This window comes from Myxine glutinosa, chromosome 3 (assembly GCF_964187855.1).
Source record: "Myxine glutinosa chromosome 3, kmMyxGlut1.1, whole genome shotgun sequence".
In the NCBI taxonomy this organism is placed as follows: domain Eukaryota; kingdom Metazoa; phylum Chordata; class Myxini; order Myxiniformes; family Myxinidae; genus Myxine; species Myxine glutinosa.
In genome coordinates this window covers 52,487,624-52,503,396 of record NC_136263.1, presented here as the reverse complement: position 1 = coordinate 52,503,396, position 15,773 = coordinate 52,487,624, and the positions used below count along the sequence as shown (strand labels likewise).

Sequence of the window (15,773 nt, the reverse complement as noted above, 5' to 3'; positions counted from 1 at the left end):
TTTTCCCTTCAATCCAATATGACTGCCAAACCCTCGTGACTGATGAAATTTTAGTTCGGCCAAGTAAAATAAATTACTAGTTTCTCGTCTGGGCTTATCAAAAAATAAAGGAGGAGGCACATTTGCTGAGCGAGTGGTGCGGCATGAGCAAGCGTATTTACAGACGAGATTTATTTCATTTGCTTGAGTGCTCAGCCTACAGGGACCGTGACTTAATAATATATATATATTTAATCTGGAGAGAAAATAGTAAATATCAAAAAAATGAGGCGACTGTCAAAAAGGAAGTGGGCAGGGATGAGAAGTTAATAACTTATTTTACTTGGCCTTATCAAACTTTAATACACATGGGTATTCAATGACATACTTAAAGTTTTGCGTTGATCGGTTGGGCGGTTTGAGAGGGGATTTTAAAGGTTATACCTAAAGTCCAATATAGCTGCCAAACCACTTGACCTATGATGTTTTAGTTATCACACTATATTTAAGAATAATTATCGATCATATGCAGAAGTTTCACATCGATCGGTTAAGCGGTTTCTGAGGGAAAAAATTTAAAAGCGAATAATAGAGCAAAACGTTGCTGGAATAATAATAATAATAATCCGTACAAAAACAATCCAGTATCAGCCAGGAAGGCTTGGACCCCCAATAAGGGAAAGAGACGCGTGCGTTGTGAACTTGTGGTGCTGAATGAACAGCGAAGCCCGTCCGATAATTATTCCCTCAATGCATGCGGTTCCCTCATTAAAACAACAGATCCCCGTGGATTTCTCCCTTTTTACTCCATCATCCCACGTTTCCTATTCTATATTTTGATTCAGCCGAACCATTAGTTTGGGAATGTCAATCTCTGCTTGACTTGTAAAGTGCTAACACGTCCTCATCCATTGTCTTCTTCCTTCTCGCAATTGAATGGGGGCTATTTTCATTTCTTCTCTGCGTCGTCTTTTGTTTTTAATGAAGCGAAGGGGAAGCTAAATGTCCATAAGGGTTTGCGTGAATAGTAAATAAACAGTAATTGAGTTATAGAAGGCTCATTCGATCAGCCGTGCGTGTCGTTGGCGAGTGGCGGTTCGGGCGGCGCCATTAGTCATTCATAGACGTAATTGTGAAGAATATTTTGAAACGCCAAATATTGAGCGTATCCTACCGTATTATTTATGTTGTTGCTTTTTATAAGAAATATCGAATGGTTGAAATGGTAACTGAAGCTCGCTGTGAAGCGAAAGGTGAGGAGAAGGAATAATGCGATTGAATGAATGAATGCTGGAAGGAAAGGGCGCTTTCGAATGAAACACGAGACTCGGTGAGGCTCGGGGTCGGGGGGGAAGGGAAACAGACACCGACAGATGGAGACGTGTGTGTACCGTCGATTTGAGCTTTATTAAATCTTTTTTCCCGATTCGTTCGTTTGTCCGTCTGGTTGTCTGTTTCTGCGTCTATCTTTGTTTTCTTCCCTCACGGTCACTCCCCTCCCCCTTGCCTTCCCCCGCACCCGCCCCCATTCTCTCCCACACCTCCTCGCTTTGCTTGCACGTCGGAGAGGAGCAGATATCATTATGTACAACGCAGGGAGGGACAGATAGGCAGCCCGACAAGTCGCAAAGAGACAGAGCTCGGGACGAGGTAGGGAACAGAGATCCGTATAGTGATGTCAATCTCACGGACAGTCACCATCACCATGGCTTGAAGATTCAGATAACGCTGCGAGCGACGAGCTCCACCTGTCCCACCTTCATGATGGGGCACAACCATGGACCACGGTCTTGGGAGGATCCGGACATGGGGAGTTCCATATCCTCAGGACCATCATCAGTAAAGCAACAATAGTAACAAAAGCAACTACAGTGGAGTGTTTGGTGAAAGGGGAATAAAGTCAGAGCAGTGGTGGAGACTTCCTCCAAGTCACAACCAAGATGGGGGTGTAGGAGGTTGTTGAAGAAATTCTAGATGGTGTCGGGCTTCGCACTGTTGAGAGGGTAGAGCAGGTTGAAAGAGCTGAGGTTTGTGGTGGACTTGGTGGAGTGGATGGAGGTAGTTGTGACGACGTCAATGATTTAATGCATTCAGGAGGTGGACATTGAATATACATGACACTCAACACAAGCAAGGTAGGGGCTCCACTGAACAAACTATGGCTTTTCAAGGGTAATCATGGTCTCAGCAGTCGTGGTTGAAGACCCAGAAACCGGGATCTTGTAGAATGTCGACAAGGTGAATTGGGAACAGACACCAAGCTTCTGGAAGGCAAAGGTACACGGCCAGTGACCAACCATGGCGGCCAACGTGGTGGCAGCCTGGCTTCAAGCACTTCGTCTTCCCCAGTACACCTCGTCTTTCCTCGACAACGGCTACGATGACCTGGAGGTGAGACCCCCTTTGCCGTCCTCTCGCCTCGTCGTGTTAACAACCTCACTACTGATTTACATTCTTGTCCTGCAAGCTCAGTGTGACCTTTTCTATAATTCAGCCCAAAATGCACTTTTCTCATGATGATGCAAATATTATTGTCAACTTCATTACATCCCTGACTCTTCTTCCTCATTTGGGTCTTGGCAGACCACCATGGTGCATTTAGGGTCCTCAATGTTGATGGAAGTCCAAATTCGGAATAGTAGATATACATTGTGGTAACTTCAGCTGCAGTTTGTCCCTAAAATGAGATCCATGGGGTGGAGAGATGTCTGTGCAAAAATAGTGGGGTATGCAGGAGGGGGGAAATGGTCTTGGGTGGTGGATAAGTGAGCTAAGGAAAGTGCTTTTCTGGCCGTGCCAACATACTGGGAAAAGAGCCAGGATCATCCATCAACATCTCTTTGAACACAAGGTTCTTCGTTACATAGAGGCGGATTACTGCTTTATTTCTTAATTCAAACTTTATTGCCCTTTTATACGCGGACCCCTGCTTCGTCGAAGCGCAGGTTAAGTGGAGGGCCACCAGTCATCTCTATTTTCTTCCTATTGCTGTCACTTGGAAGACTGCCGTAGGAGGTGGGTTGTTTATTCACAAGGGCCCATTGCTGTTGCAATTCCATCCAAATACAGTTGCTGGAGTAATCCATCGTCTATATTCACGATGGCTATATATTCCTTCACCCCGAATCATAGGAATAAGAACAGAGGGCATTTGGGTGTGGGGTGGCGTTTTGATGAATATGGAGGATTTGGGGGCATGGGCCATTTGCACAAAACAAGACCCCAACAGCTGCCTCCGGTGATGGTCATCATTATCATTTCTGCAAGGTTAGTATGCTGCAGCAGTGTTCCGTATAGCAGGAGAGCGAGCCTTCCTGGCACGGTTGCCTTGCATCGCTGCCTGAGAAATGGCTACAGCTCTCTGGGTGCAGATTTAATTCCATCTGTTAGAAAAGTGCCCTGATAAAGAGCGTTGCAGTTCTGCCGGACATGTACCTTTGGGTTTTTGAAAGCCCCCATGCGATCCGGCTTACCTTCTCCTGCCAAATATTTAAGTGCGCTTATTTGAAAGTAGAAAGGTGTGCAAGTGCTAATCTGATGTTATATTTATCTGCTGTATACTATCATTACTCTGGATTATGTAGATGTGCTCTTTGCATCGGCACTTTGTTCTACCTTTCTTCGTCAAGAATGATGGAGATCTTTGGAACGCTGATGTTTGTATTTTGTCTTGAATGAAGGAGAATTGCACATGTATCCATACAATGACTGAATGGATTGGGTTTGGATTATTTCCTGATGCGTCGGTTCCTTGTGGGTCATATTGTGGTTGAGAATTATCGGTAAAACTTGCGAGGGCAAGGGAGGCATGTGGAGGTTCAAAACAGCCTGTTGACAGTAGCTGTCAACTGAAGGAGGACCTGATCAAGGAGGACCTGATCAGTGAGAACCTGATCAAGGAGGACCTGATCAAGGAGGACCTGATCAAGGAGGACCTGATCAAGGAGGACCTGATCAGTGAGAACCTGATCAAGGAGGACCTGATCAAGGAGGACCTGATCACTGAGGACCTGATCAGTGAGGATCTGATCAGGGAAGACCTGATCAGGGAGGACCCGAATGAGAGCAGTCTCAAAACTTCAGGTTTAACGATGCACTGTTCAGGTAAATGATCTTCCGTTTTGTATGCACCCCATGGCTGTGAGTGAGATCATTTCCTGGGGGCGTGATAGTGCCGCTGGTGCAGTGCCCCCTGTAGGTTAGAGCAGGAATTTGTAATTTGTTCAAAGTGCCGATGTTGAATCGCCTACTCTTCGCAAAGGACACCGTGGGATCTGTAACATCCACCAATGAATGCTGGCACTGCAGCTCTCAACTGCATCAACATGTTGAAGGATATGGGCCTAGAGACAGGAACTGCACACAGCAATGCTTGATTGAGATGACTGGAAGCTGAGGATCAATGTCATCTGAGTATGGCCATCTGAGAGCCAACTTAAGCAGAAGAAGAAGAAGAACTAATGCTGGCGAATGGAATGCTCAGTTTATGTCCAGTCCATCGGAGGGGCAGCACACACATTGATGAATCATCCCTCCTGTGAAACACCAGGATGACATTTTATAGCCGGGCCGAGATTCAAACCTAGGCTAGACAGCCCAGAAACGAGTGTGCTTACCTCTGGGAGTCTCAGTCATCCTGCCATCCTCAAGCACAAGATGTCCAGCTGACTTAAATGCTCCAGCTTGAAAATCTTTAAGGGCTACATTGCCTCATATTTGGGCAGGGTAAAAGAGAACATCACTTGTCTAAAAGGAGGGTGCAAAGGTAGTTCACTTACCCTTGACCTGCGTCATCAAGTTTGATCCCTGACCCGACTATAAACTGTCTGATTGGTGCTTCACATGTTGGGCGTTGCATCACAAACGGCACCTTTCCTTGGATGGGCGGTGAGCTTGGTGTCCCCTCTGCCAGCATTTGCTGAAGGATGTTAAAGATCCCAAGATTTCCTTCGCGAAGAGTAGACTATTTATTACAGGCACCATGAGCAAATTACAAATTCCTGCCGTGACTTCCTGAATCGGAGTGGCGACCCGACCACAAACGTCTGTCTGTGTTTTTTCGGACAGGCAAAGACTGTTTTTATGGGAGGTGGGTGGTGGTAGTAGGACGTAGGTGCACAACACCTTTCAGAAATTATATAAATCTCCATTTATGTACTGTTTATTAATTATTTTCTGAAGTGGAAAAAGTTTATTAGCTGTTTCTGTCACCTTTGTTTGCCTTTAAACAAAAAGAAACAAAAAGTTTCTGTAGCCCTTGTCATGTTACGTTTTGGAATTTTCCTGCTCTGTCGTTTTCTTTGCGAATCGACACTTCATCTTATCTTTTCAAGAGGTTGACTGATTCCCACATTTTTTCTGCATCACATTGTCCTGTTATAGCAAGGCAATACTACTGGTGTTTGATAATATTTATGCCAAACCTCATAAAAGAGCCAAATGCCAGACAAATGGAGTAGCAGGACTACCTGGAGTCTTGTACAGACGGATGGAGACAGGTGTCACTGGAAATTGCCATAATTACCTTGTACTTTCTTCTTTCAGTTATCTATTTTATTTACATGATGTTTCGTTAATTTATGATGGTTGCAGCTCATGAATCAGCTTTAAGGGCCATTTATTTATTACGTACGCACGGGGGTGGTGTGTTTTAATGCTGATGTATATGGGGTTGGGGAGGTCAAACATCACATTCTACCATATTTGAGTGTGTAATAAATAGATGGACTCTTACCATTACTTGAACTATTTTATAGGTTAAGGTTATTGGTCAGGTCAGCTACCCAGGCTACCTATGGTTTATTATACTCGAGAAATCACATCATATGAATGTCATTTTCAGTGTTGTAGAGGAACGAAAACGACATAACCGATACGGGATCGAGATGTGAAATACTTCGGCCAGCCAGTTGTAATAACTAGAAGCTCTCGCTCCTTGCGGGAGCGGCCGGGGGGGGGGGGGGGCATGTTATTGTCCCCCGTCGCACCGCGGAGCGAAAGGGGGATTATGGTTTTCCCCTCCGTCCGTGTGTCCGTCCGTCCGTGCGTGCGGGCGTGCGTGCGTGCGGGGCGTGCGTGCGTAAGTGAAGGACCGCATTCGAATTTGGTGTGTGGGTGCAACCCACGTCAAAATCCAAGATGGCCGCCGCCATGTACGTCTGACGCCATGTATGTCTGAACCTTGTGAGCGGAATATCTTGAAAAATAAGCGAAGTACCAACTTCTAATCTGGTGTGTGGGTGTATCTAGGCATAAGGAAGAACCCTATTGAAAATTGGGTCGCCACGTCAAATCCAAGATGGCCGCCGCCATGTATGTCTGAACCTTGTGAGCGAAATATCTTGAAAAATAAACGAACTACTAACTTCTAATCTGGTGTGTGGGTGTATCCACGCATAAGGGAGAACGCTATTGAAAATTGCATCGCCACGTCAAAATCCAAGATGGCCGCCTTGCGTCTTCCACTTTGTCAACTCGCATTACTTCACCGAGGGGGACCTAGGCGTAATGCTTCTTGTCTTTATGATTATTAATATGATAGCAGAGCACCCGCCCTTCAGATGATCTTGTTCCAAGCGTGCAACACATTCTTCTGACATGTCCCTTTATTTGGGTGGTGCATAGGTGACAGACCGCTGTCTCAGTCACTTCCGAAAATAGAAATAACCCGGTTTGTCTACATGAAGCAAAAACATGCGTATATATATATATATATATATATATATATATATATATATAGACTAGCTTGACTCGGCTCGCTGCGCTCGCCTCACCACGCGTCGTTACTGAGGAACTGGCTTATTTTATCTGAGGATAATGACTGTACCTGAGTTGCTGTGTTGTCATGATTTACACCAATCATAATACAAACAATTATTTTGCACAAATGTATTTGTAGTGTTTGTGATATTACATTTTTATAAGCAATTTAAGTTGAAGATTTAAGTTGAAAAATTTTTTTTTTCCCAAAAAGAATTCCCCCCCAAAAAAAAATTAGGAAAATTTTTCTAAATAAATACCCTTAGGACATACCGACGGGAGAGATAGGTGTATACCAGAAGTTTGGTACGATTTCACAAATGTTTGAGGGAGTAGTTCAGTGATAACACAACACAACAGAACAGACACTGCACAGATATATATATATATATATATATATAATTATATATATATATATATATATATATATATATATATAGATATATATTATATATATATATATATATATATATATATATATACCGCTTTGGGACCTGTATGGCAAACACTATACAGGTCCCTTAGAATAGTTATTTCATAGCAGAACATTATCTTAGTCCCTTCCCCTTTTATGGGTTAGTATGTCATTATGCGTTGGGGAGGGAAAGACAGGTCCTCCACTCATAAGGGGATAATTTGCCAGGCAATGCACACAGGCTCAAAGGCAGACCATCCAAGCACCAGGTAAAAATCCCTTTGAGAGGGTTTGTGGTGGCAGGGAAAGCGACACTCCACCAATCAGCAGCCCGGAGAACACCCTCAAACAGCCCCCAGACGGAAGCCTCTCCTCAGTGAAAGACACATGAAAGCCCGCTTGGAGTTTGCAAGAAAGCACCTAGAGGACTCTCAGACTGTGAGAAACAAGATTCTGTGGTCTGATGAAACCAAGATTGAACTGTTTGGCTTCCGTCTGGCCACTCTGCCATAAAGCCCAGATCGGTGGAGTGTTGCAGTGATGGTTGTCCTTCTGGAAGTTTCTTCCATCTCCACACAGGATCTCTGGAGCTCAGCCAGAGTGACCATCGGGTTCTTGGTCACCTCCCTTACCAAGGCCCTACTCCCCCGATTGCTCAGTTTGGCCGGGCGGCCAGCTCTAGGAAGAGTCCTGGTTGTTCCAAACCTCTTCCATTTAAGAATTATGGTGGCCACTGTGCTCTTGGGAACCTTCAATGCAGCAGAGATTCTTTTGTAGGCTTCCCCAGATCTGTGCCTCGACACAATCCTGTCTCTGAGCTCCACCGGCAGTTCCTTCGACCTCATGGCTTGGTTTTTGCTCTGATATGCATTGTCAGCTGTGAGACCTTATATAAACAGGTGTGTGCCTTTCCAAATCATGTCCAATCAATTGAATTTACCACAGGTGGACTCCAATCAAGGTGTAAAAACATCTCAAAGATGATCAAGAGAAATGGGAGGCACCTGAGCTAAATTTTAAGTGTCATAGTAAAGGGTATGAATACTTATGTCAATGTGATATTTCAGTTTTTTCTTTTTAATAAATTTGCAAAACTTTCTAAAATCCTGTTTTCTCTTTGTCATTATGGGGTATTGAGTGTAGATTGATGAGGGAAAAAATGAATTTAAACTATTTCAGCATGAGGCTGCAACATAACAAAATGTGAAAAAAGTGAAGGGGTCTGAATACTTTCTGAATGCACTGTAGCTCAGATGATTCCAATTGCACCTCCCTCCCCCAAATGAAAAAAATGCCAAGATTGGAGAAAAATGTTTTTTTCCCCAAAATTTGATGGAATCAAATGAAACTTGCACAAGCACAGCTTTGGGTTGCCCTCATTAATCCCTGAAGGTTTCAGCTTCCTAGATCAAATCCTCTCGGAGGAGTCAATGAAACATACAACATACTTTCCCTCCATTATATATACTAGGGCATGCCCGTACTATATATATATCTAAAATTATATCCCCCCCCCTCTATTTACATGAAATGGTTTGGTCCAAAGCGAACGGCTTGCGAGTACGGTGACAATCCCCCCCCTCTATTTACATGAAATGGTTTGGTCCAAAGCGAACGGCTTGCGAGTACGGTGACAATCCCCCCCTCTATTTACATGAAATGGTTTGGTCCAAAGCGAACGGCTTGCGAGTACGGTGACAATCCCCTCCCTCTATTTACATGCAATGGTTTGGTCCAAAGCGAACGGCTTGCGGAGTTTGGTAAAGAAATCGCCATAGCTCGGTAACTACTTGTCCGATTAATATGAAACCTTGAAAAGGCACATCCTCGGGTCCCCAGCAATATACCTGGCAAGTTGCAAGTATATCGGACCGGTAGTTGTCGCGAAACAGCGGTCACAGACAAACACACAGACACACACACAGACACACAGAGATTACTGGAATTATAGATACTAGGGCATGCCCGTACTATATATATATCTAAAATTATATCCCCCCCCTCTATTTACATGAAATGGTTTGGTCCAAAGCGAACGGCCTGCGAGTACGGTGACAATCCCCCCCCTCTATTTACATGAAATGGTTTGGTCCAAAGCGAATGGCTTGCGAGTACGGTGACAATCCCCCCCCCTCTATTTACATGAAATGGTTTGGTCCAAAGCGAACGGCTTGCGAGTACGGTGACAATCCCCCCCCTCTATTTACATGCAATGGTTTGGTCCAAAGCGAACGGCTTGCGGAGTTTGGTAAAGAAATCGCCATAGCTCGGTAACTACTTGTCCGATTAATATGAAACCTTGAAAAGGCACATCCTCGGGTCCCCAGCAATATACCTGGCAAGTTTAAAGTATATCGGACCGGTAGTTGTCGAGAAACAGCGGTCACAGACAAACATACATACATACATACATACATACATACAAACATACAAACATACACACAGAGATTACTGGAATTATATATATATATATATATATATATATATATATATATATATATATATATATATATATATATAAAGAAGATATTTGTCACATGATATCAGTAATCCATTAGGGTTCAGTGCAAATTGTAACCACCGACCCCACTGTCCCATATAGTAAATTTTAATATCCACAAATATAGCTAAATTGAGTGTAATAGACCTGCGTGTGAAGCTCTGAAGGCGTTATGTAAACGTGGCCTATGTACTCAACTACAAGTAAGCAGGTAGAGCATGGCCATTGCCTTATAACATAAATGGCTGCCAGAAAGCGCCATACTTAAACCTCTGATGAAAGGATAATACGTACAGACAACCACAGAGCCATAAAATAAGTGGATTATAAAGAGCAATTCATTAATTAGCAAAGGAATTATGAATATTGTTAGCATCTACCATTTAATCTCACTGGGCCCTCATCTCGACCTCTCACCCCACATTGCTTCTTCAAAACCCCTTTTCCTCGACTTGCTATTAAATTTCCTGTTTTCTTTTATCTAAAGGGAGTTTTTTCTCCTTTATAAATCATCTTTGGCTTTTTTAAATTTCCTGTTTATCTTTCTCCTCTTTATATGAATCTATTTCCTTTACCAACGTTCATCACTTTGTTCCTTACAAAGGGCTGTTTAAATATGCATTTTGAATGTTATTACATCCAAATCCAGTTTGACTAAGATGTTTGAACATGGGAATCAGGTGCAACACATGAACTGTGCGGAACATTACAGGATCTGACAAACGACTAAATGATTAAAGCAAAGGAGGGTGATATCGGCGAGAGCACCGATCCCTTACATTTATATGAAACTACAAACTATGAATGTATATAACATCATCATCTGATGAAAGCAATTTTGTTGTTTAAATTCTCCATCCCCTTTCTATTTGCTTGCCACCCATGACTCAAAGGTTCTGAATTACTGGAAGGAAAAGTCTTCCATCACTCATCTCCCATGTTCTTCTCATCAGCTCCTCATTGTTTTGTTTTATTTAGTCTTGATCTGCTGTCCTGGTTTGTGTCCTTATGTAATGTTGTTAACGCTTTGGCTCATATCTGATGTATCTTTTATTTCCACAATTTATTTATTATGTACGGTATGCATGGCAGGGGGCATTGCATCAGCGCCACAGCTGTGCCCCCAGCAAAAATGATGCTCCCCGCATATGACATAATAATATTGTTCGAGCTCTGCGAACCAGCACTCTCCAAAACAACGGCATCCAACATACAGGTGCCCGAGCTAGTTATTTCCTTATTAAATGTTCAGATAGTCCTCCCTTCTGCGTAGTGAGTTTCACAGGTCAGTATGTGTTGTATGGGATTAGTTAGGGATTTTCTCTCTTTCGTTATTCCTCTTTAAAATGAAGCACTGTCTCCATCGAACCACCATGGAGGAAGTGCAGTTCATTTACATATTCGCGCCAAAACGGGGTTCAAATCCCGCGCCAATTTCCAACGGTCACCGCCACGATACCCAATCCCAACGACCACCATTATCTGCTATTCCTAGTCACCTCCGCATCACCATACCACAACTACCTTCCTCCACAAGAAGAAACAACATGCCACCTCACACTTTTATTAACCACCATGCTCAACCACACCTGCTCGATCCTGATTGTTTAACCACCATCACACAGATTCAGACCTTCACCACACAACCACTGCAAATGTCCATGATCCTGCCTTTGTCGACTGTCGACAACAGCCGCAGTACGAACGTTGACACGCCTGATAGCCCCCATCTTCAAACCCGCTAACAGGAAGCAGCAATGTGCGCTAACCAACCCGTAACTTTTTATAAATAGCCATGACCCTCCGTTTGCCTGCCATACCATTTGGGCAGCCCTCCTACTTCATTTGGCCAGGCCAAAAAATCAATGAAGACTTTAGTACGCACAACAAACTGGTGATGAGGATGACGTCAGCAAGATGGCCAATGAGCATGCTGTGACCGGGCCAAACAAGGAGGTGCCTGAACTTGCTCCTGGCCGCCATGCCTGGAAGAGGCGGAGCATGACTCTCCCTGCCCCTCCCCTCTTCTCCAGACCTCCGCCTAGCCACTCACCTCTCCAGACACATACAAGGTGGTGATTATCAAATGGTTAGTTAGTTTGGTCTGGGTTCACCGAGTTGGTCTACGGTTTGGAGTCTGGGTCTGAACAACGATTCACAAGCTGGCGGGGAGCAGAGGGAGTGTTCAGACCGGTGCATACCTGGTGAATATAGGATGGAGGGGTCAGGATCAAAAACAATACATAGCACGATATCTCAAAAAGGTGAAGGACCGATTCGGATGAATCTTGGTGGACAGTTTGGTGAGTGGCAAGGAAGAGTTGATTCGATTTTGGTGAATATCCAAATCTGGATCCCGATACGAGAATCTTGCTATAATTCACCAAATGTCCGTCCGTCTGTCTGTCCGTCTGTCCGTTCGAAGGTACCGTAAAAACTGCTGAACCGATCGCAACGATATTTTGGGTGGGTAATCCTGGGATCTCCAGGAGTAAAATAGGCTATTTAGTTTTCCCAATTTCAGCTTTTGTCTCCAGCATTCTCAGGTTTGCACTCCCGCATAACATTCGCGTTCGCATAACGTTCATTCTGACGATGTTTTCATTGTGACGATGTTGTTTTCCCGGGTGCCACACAAACGGCTGCACCGATCGCTGCACGGCTGCACCGATCGGACTCAGTGACCTCGGACAAAGGCTTTTTATATGGACACGGGTTGAATCCCTGCTTGAGAGAATTCCAACCCCCTCCCCGCCATCACGGCCGTCTCTCCAACTTACAATCCCACGAGATATGCGGAAAGGACGACCCAAAACCAATATAAACATCATTAAACATCATGCATATATAAACATCATTAAAAGTAAATAATGACCTCGGCCAAAGTTCAAAGGACGTTTAATCTCTACATGTGTTACGGAGTCCTCTACAATCTCCTGGTCTCGGTAACCTCCGAACTCCGAGAGGAACCCCGGCAGAAAGATATATATGTTATTCCGTTTCGAAATCAATAGGGAAACCACACCATGAGTTATCCACAACCAAATAATATATTAAAGAGCATCCATCCAGTGACACAAACCCCTCTGAAATAAATGGTTGGTAACCCTTTTGAGGGCGATTTCTCACAATGGCCATTGCATTTGGAGTTGTACTAGTCGAACTCCGCTCCTGATTTTCCCTTTTCATGGTGTAACACTGGGACATCAAGTGTCCAGGTTTATGGCAAAAAGCGCAAGTAGGCCTGGAGGAGAACCTCGTGGTCTGTCTCGAGCCCCCCGGAGGATACGTCTGCCTTGGAACTGTTGTCTTCTGATTTCTAGAAGTCGTGGTACTAGAGTGGTCCTCATAGTCATCTTGAGGCCGCCCCCATGAATTTTCGTTCTCCGCCCCTGATGTACCATAGCTCCCCTGGCTAGGTCTAGGCGAGAAGTTAGGTTTGTGGAACCCCATCCTGTGTGTTAAGGCATAGTCATCTGCCATGGTTGCTGCCTCATACAACTTTGGTACTTTCCTTTCTTCCAGATGTACTTTAATGTCCTCGTGGACACACTGCTGGAATTCCTCCACCAGTATCAATTGTCGCAATAGTTCGAAGTCTTTCCCAACCCCTTTTTAATCACACCACCTATCAAACATGGGTTCTTTCATTCTGGCAAACTCCACATGGGTCTCACTCTCCCCCTTCCTGGCATTCCGGAATTTTTGCTGGTAAGCTTCCGGGGCCAATTCATAGGCCTTGAGAATATTTTTCTTCAAAATCTCATAATCTGCACATTGGTCAATCGGTAAAGCCGAATAAATATCTTGAGCTTTTCCCACCAGAACACTTTGCACTAATATGGTCCAGGCCTCCTCAGGCCAGTTTAGCAGTTGAGCCACCTTCTCAAAGTGTGAAAAAAAATTGGCTACCTCCTTTTCATTGAAGGGTGGAACCAGCCTCACATGTCTGCCAACATCCCAGGTGTTCTGACTAGGTGTCGAACCAGTCGGCATGGATGGTACCTCTCCCCGTTCTTTCATTACATCCAGCTCCTTGAGTCTAATTTCCTGCTGAAGCGCCATTTCATGGTCATTTAACTCCCTGTCGGCTTTTCTCTCCTCTGCTTCGAGTTCCATTGCAGCTCTCCTTTCCTCTGCTTTTTTCTCTTCTAACCTTTCCTCGAGTTCTCTTTCAACTCTCCTTTCCTCTGCTCTTTCTTGTCCTTTTTTCTCTTCTAACCTTTCCTGGAGTTCTCTTTCCTGTTCTGCTCTTTCCTTTTCTGCTTTCCTTTCCTCTGCTTTTAACCTTTCCTGGAGTTCTCGTTCCTGTTCTGCTCTTCTTTCCTTGAGTTCTCTTTCAACTCTCCTTTCCTCTGCTTTTCTTTCTTCGAGTTCTCTTGCAGCTCTTCTTTCCTCTGCTTTTTCGCTTTCCTGGCTCAGTAATTGCATCTCCAGTTTCCGGAGCTCCACATCTTCTGGTTCCTCGGGTAACCAATCCCAGGCTACCTCTTCCCACGTTCCTAATCCCACCATAGATTGTATCACCACTGTCTGCATCTCTGCCTTCCTCATATTAGTTCAGACCTCCAAGCTAAAATGCTTGGCCAATTTCAAGAGGTCCGATTTTACTAACACTCTGAACTGTGCTTCACTAGGGGTCACTGCAAACTTCTCTTCGTCAAACTCCATGGTGACTATTGTTAACACCTGTTAACCTTCACACAAGAAATGTAAAAAAAGAAAATATATATATATTGTTTTTTTGTTTGTTTTTTTTTGATTTTTTTTGGGAATGTTGGAAAAAGTTCCAAATTTGGGAATTCTGGGAATGTTAGGGAATTCTTTCCCGGACTAAATTTAGGGGATTTTTAGATCACGGACGCAAACCCAATTTCGAGCCCACGAGTCAATTGGACGAGCCCCCAATTTCTGTTACGGAGTCCTCTACAATCTCCTGGTCTCGGTAACCTCCGAACCCCGAGAGGAACCCCGGCAGAAAGATATATATGCTATTCCGTGTCGAAATCAATAGGGAAACCACACCATGAGTTATCCACAACCAAAGAATATATTAAAGAGCACACAGGAATCACGATACAACAATAATAGTAATCAACCCTACAATCAATATCTTAAGATGGTACCATGTTATCTAGTAACTTAACCCCAAACTCACGGCACTCCCAGGAAATGGAACCGAGCCCTCCTCAATGTCTCTATAACCCTCCAAGGCGAAGTTGATTCGCTCCAGCGATTGTTGGAACCATGTCCGATCCAGATAAAGTGAGGCGTAGGCGGTCGAAGCGACACCGAAGTCACGTGGTCCAACACCCAGCAAACTCGCGGTAGAATGGAAAATCTCCAAAGACGCGCGCATACACGTTTGCCGTTCAGTCAGCGAATCGCCGTGTACTCCTCAAACGCCGCTTTATTGCACAGCTGTCCCCGGCAAACCACCGGAGGATAAGCCCAGCCGACGCGACAAAAAACCTTTTCCGATGAAGGCGGACGGCTCTCACTCGAGCCGCGGCCTTGAGGCGAAGATTCTCCGGAATCTCACCCCTGTAGTTGGCTTCGCAGGCTTTTCCACAACACACCGATAACACCGATCGCACGATATTCCTTTCAAGGACTCAAAGTTCACTCGCCATGTACGCTCGACCACGTTAGGTGCAGAGCTTTTTCAGACCGCGTCGTTTCACTGTCCTAACGCCTTCTTTTTTCTCGCTCGTCGTTTTTCGGGGCATGATTTCCTGTATCATTTTAAGTTAACCTTTTTAACTTTAGATAGCTGTTCCTGAATCATAAAGCTTTTGAGAATAATAATAATACATAATATCAGAAACATGTCAAGTGGATGAAAACCACAACAGCGGAAGTGACGAATCCGTAACACATGAGAGAACTCCACATAGCTATTTTGGCGGTGTATACGCTAACAGATCGCTGTCTCCATCGATCTTGCCAAGGCCGTAACACCGATCAGCTCAAAATCCTTTTAACTGTTGATTTGGTCGTTTTTACAATGAAGGAAACACGTATCGGGAGTACATCGGACATCGGGAGTACTAACTGCACGCGTCTTCAGTATCAAGCTTAAATCTGTCATGGCGGATCTGAAGAGCGGAATGCTTGGAG

General features: G+C 44.4%; 1 protein-coding gene across 1 annotated transcript in view; it reads left to right on the top strand.

Annotated features, from left to right (window-relative positions):
• Positions 1 to 1,643: 1,643 nt before the first annotated feature.
• Positions 1,644 to 15,773, top strand: part of LOC137424239 (uncharacterized) — a 238,076-nt gene continuing 223,946 nt past the window's right edge. Inside the window, exon 1 of the mRNA XM_078773568.1 lies at positions 1,644 to 2,370. Coding sequence (XP_078629694.1) covers positions 2,278 to 2,370 — 93 coding nt within the window. The 5' untranslated portion in view covers positions 1,644 to 2,277. The remainder of the gene's footprint in view (positions 2,371 to 15,773) is intronic.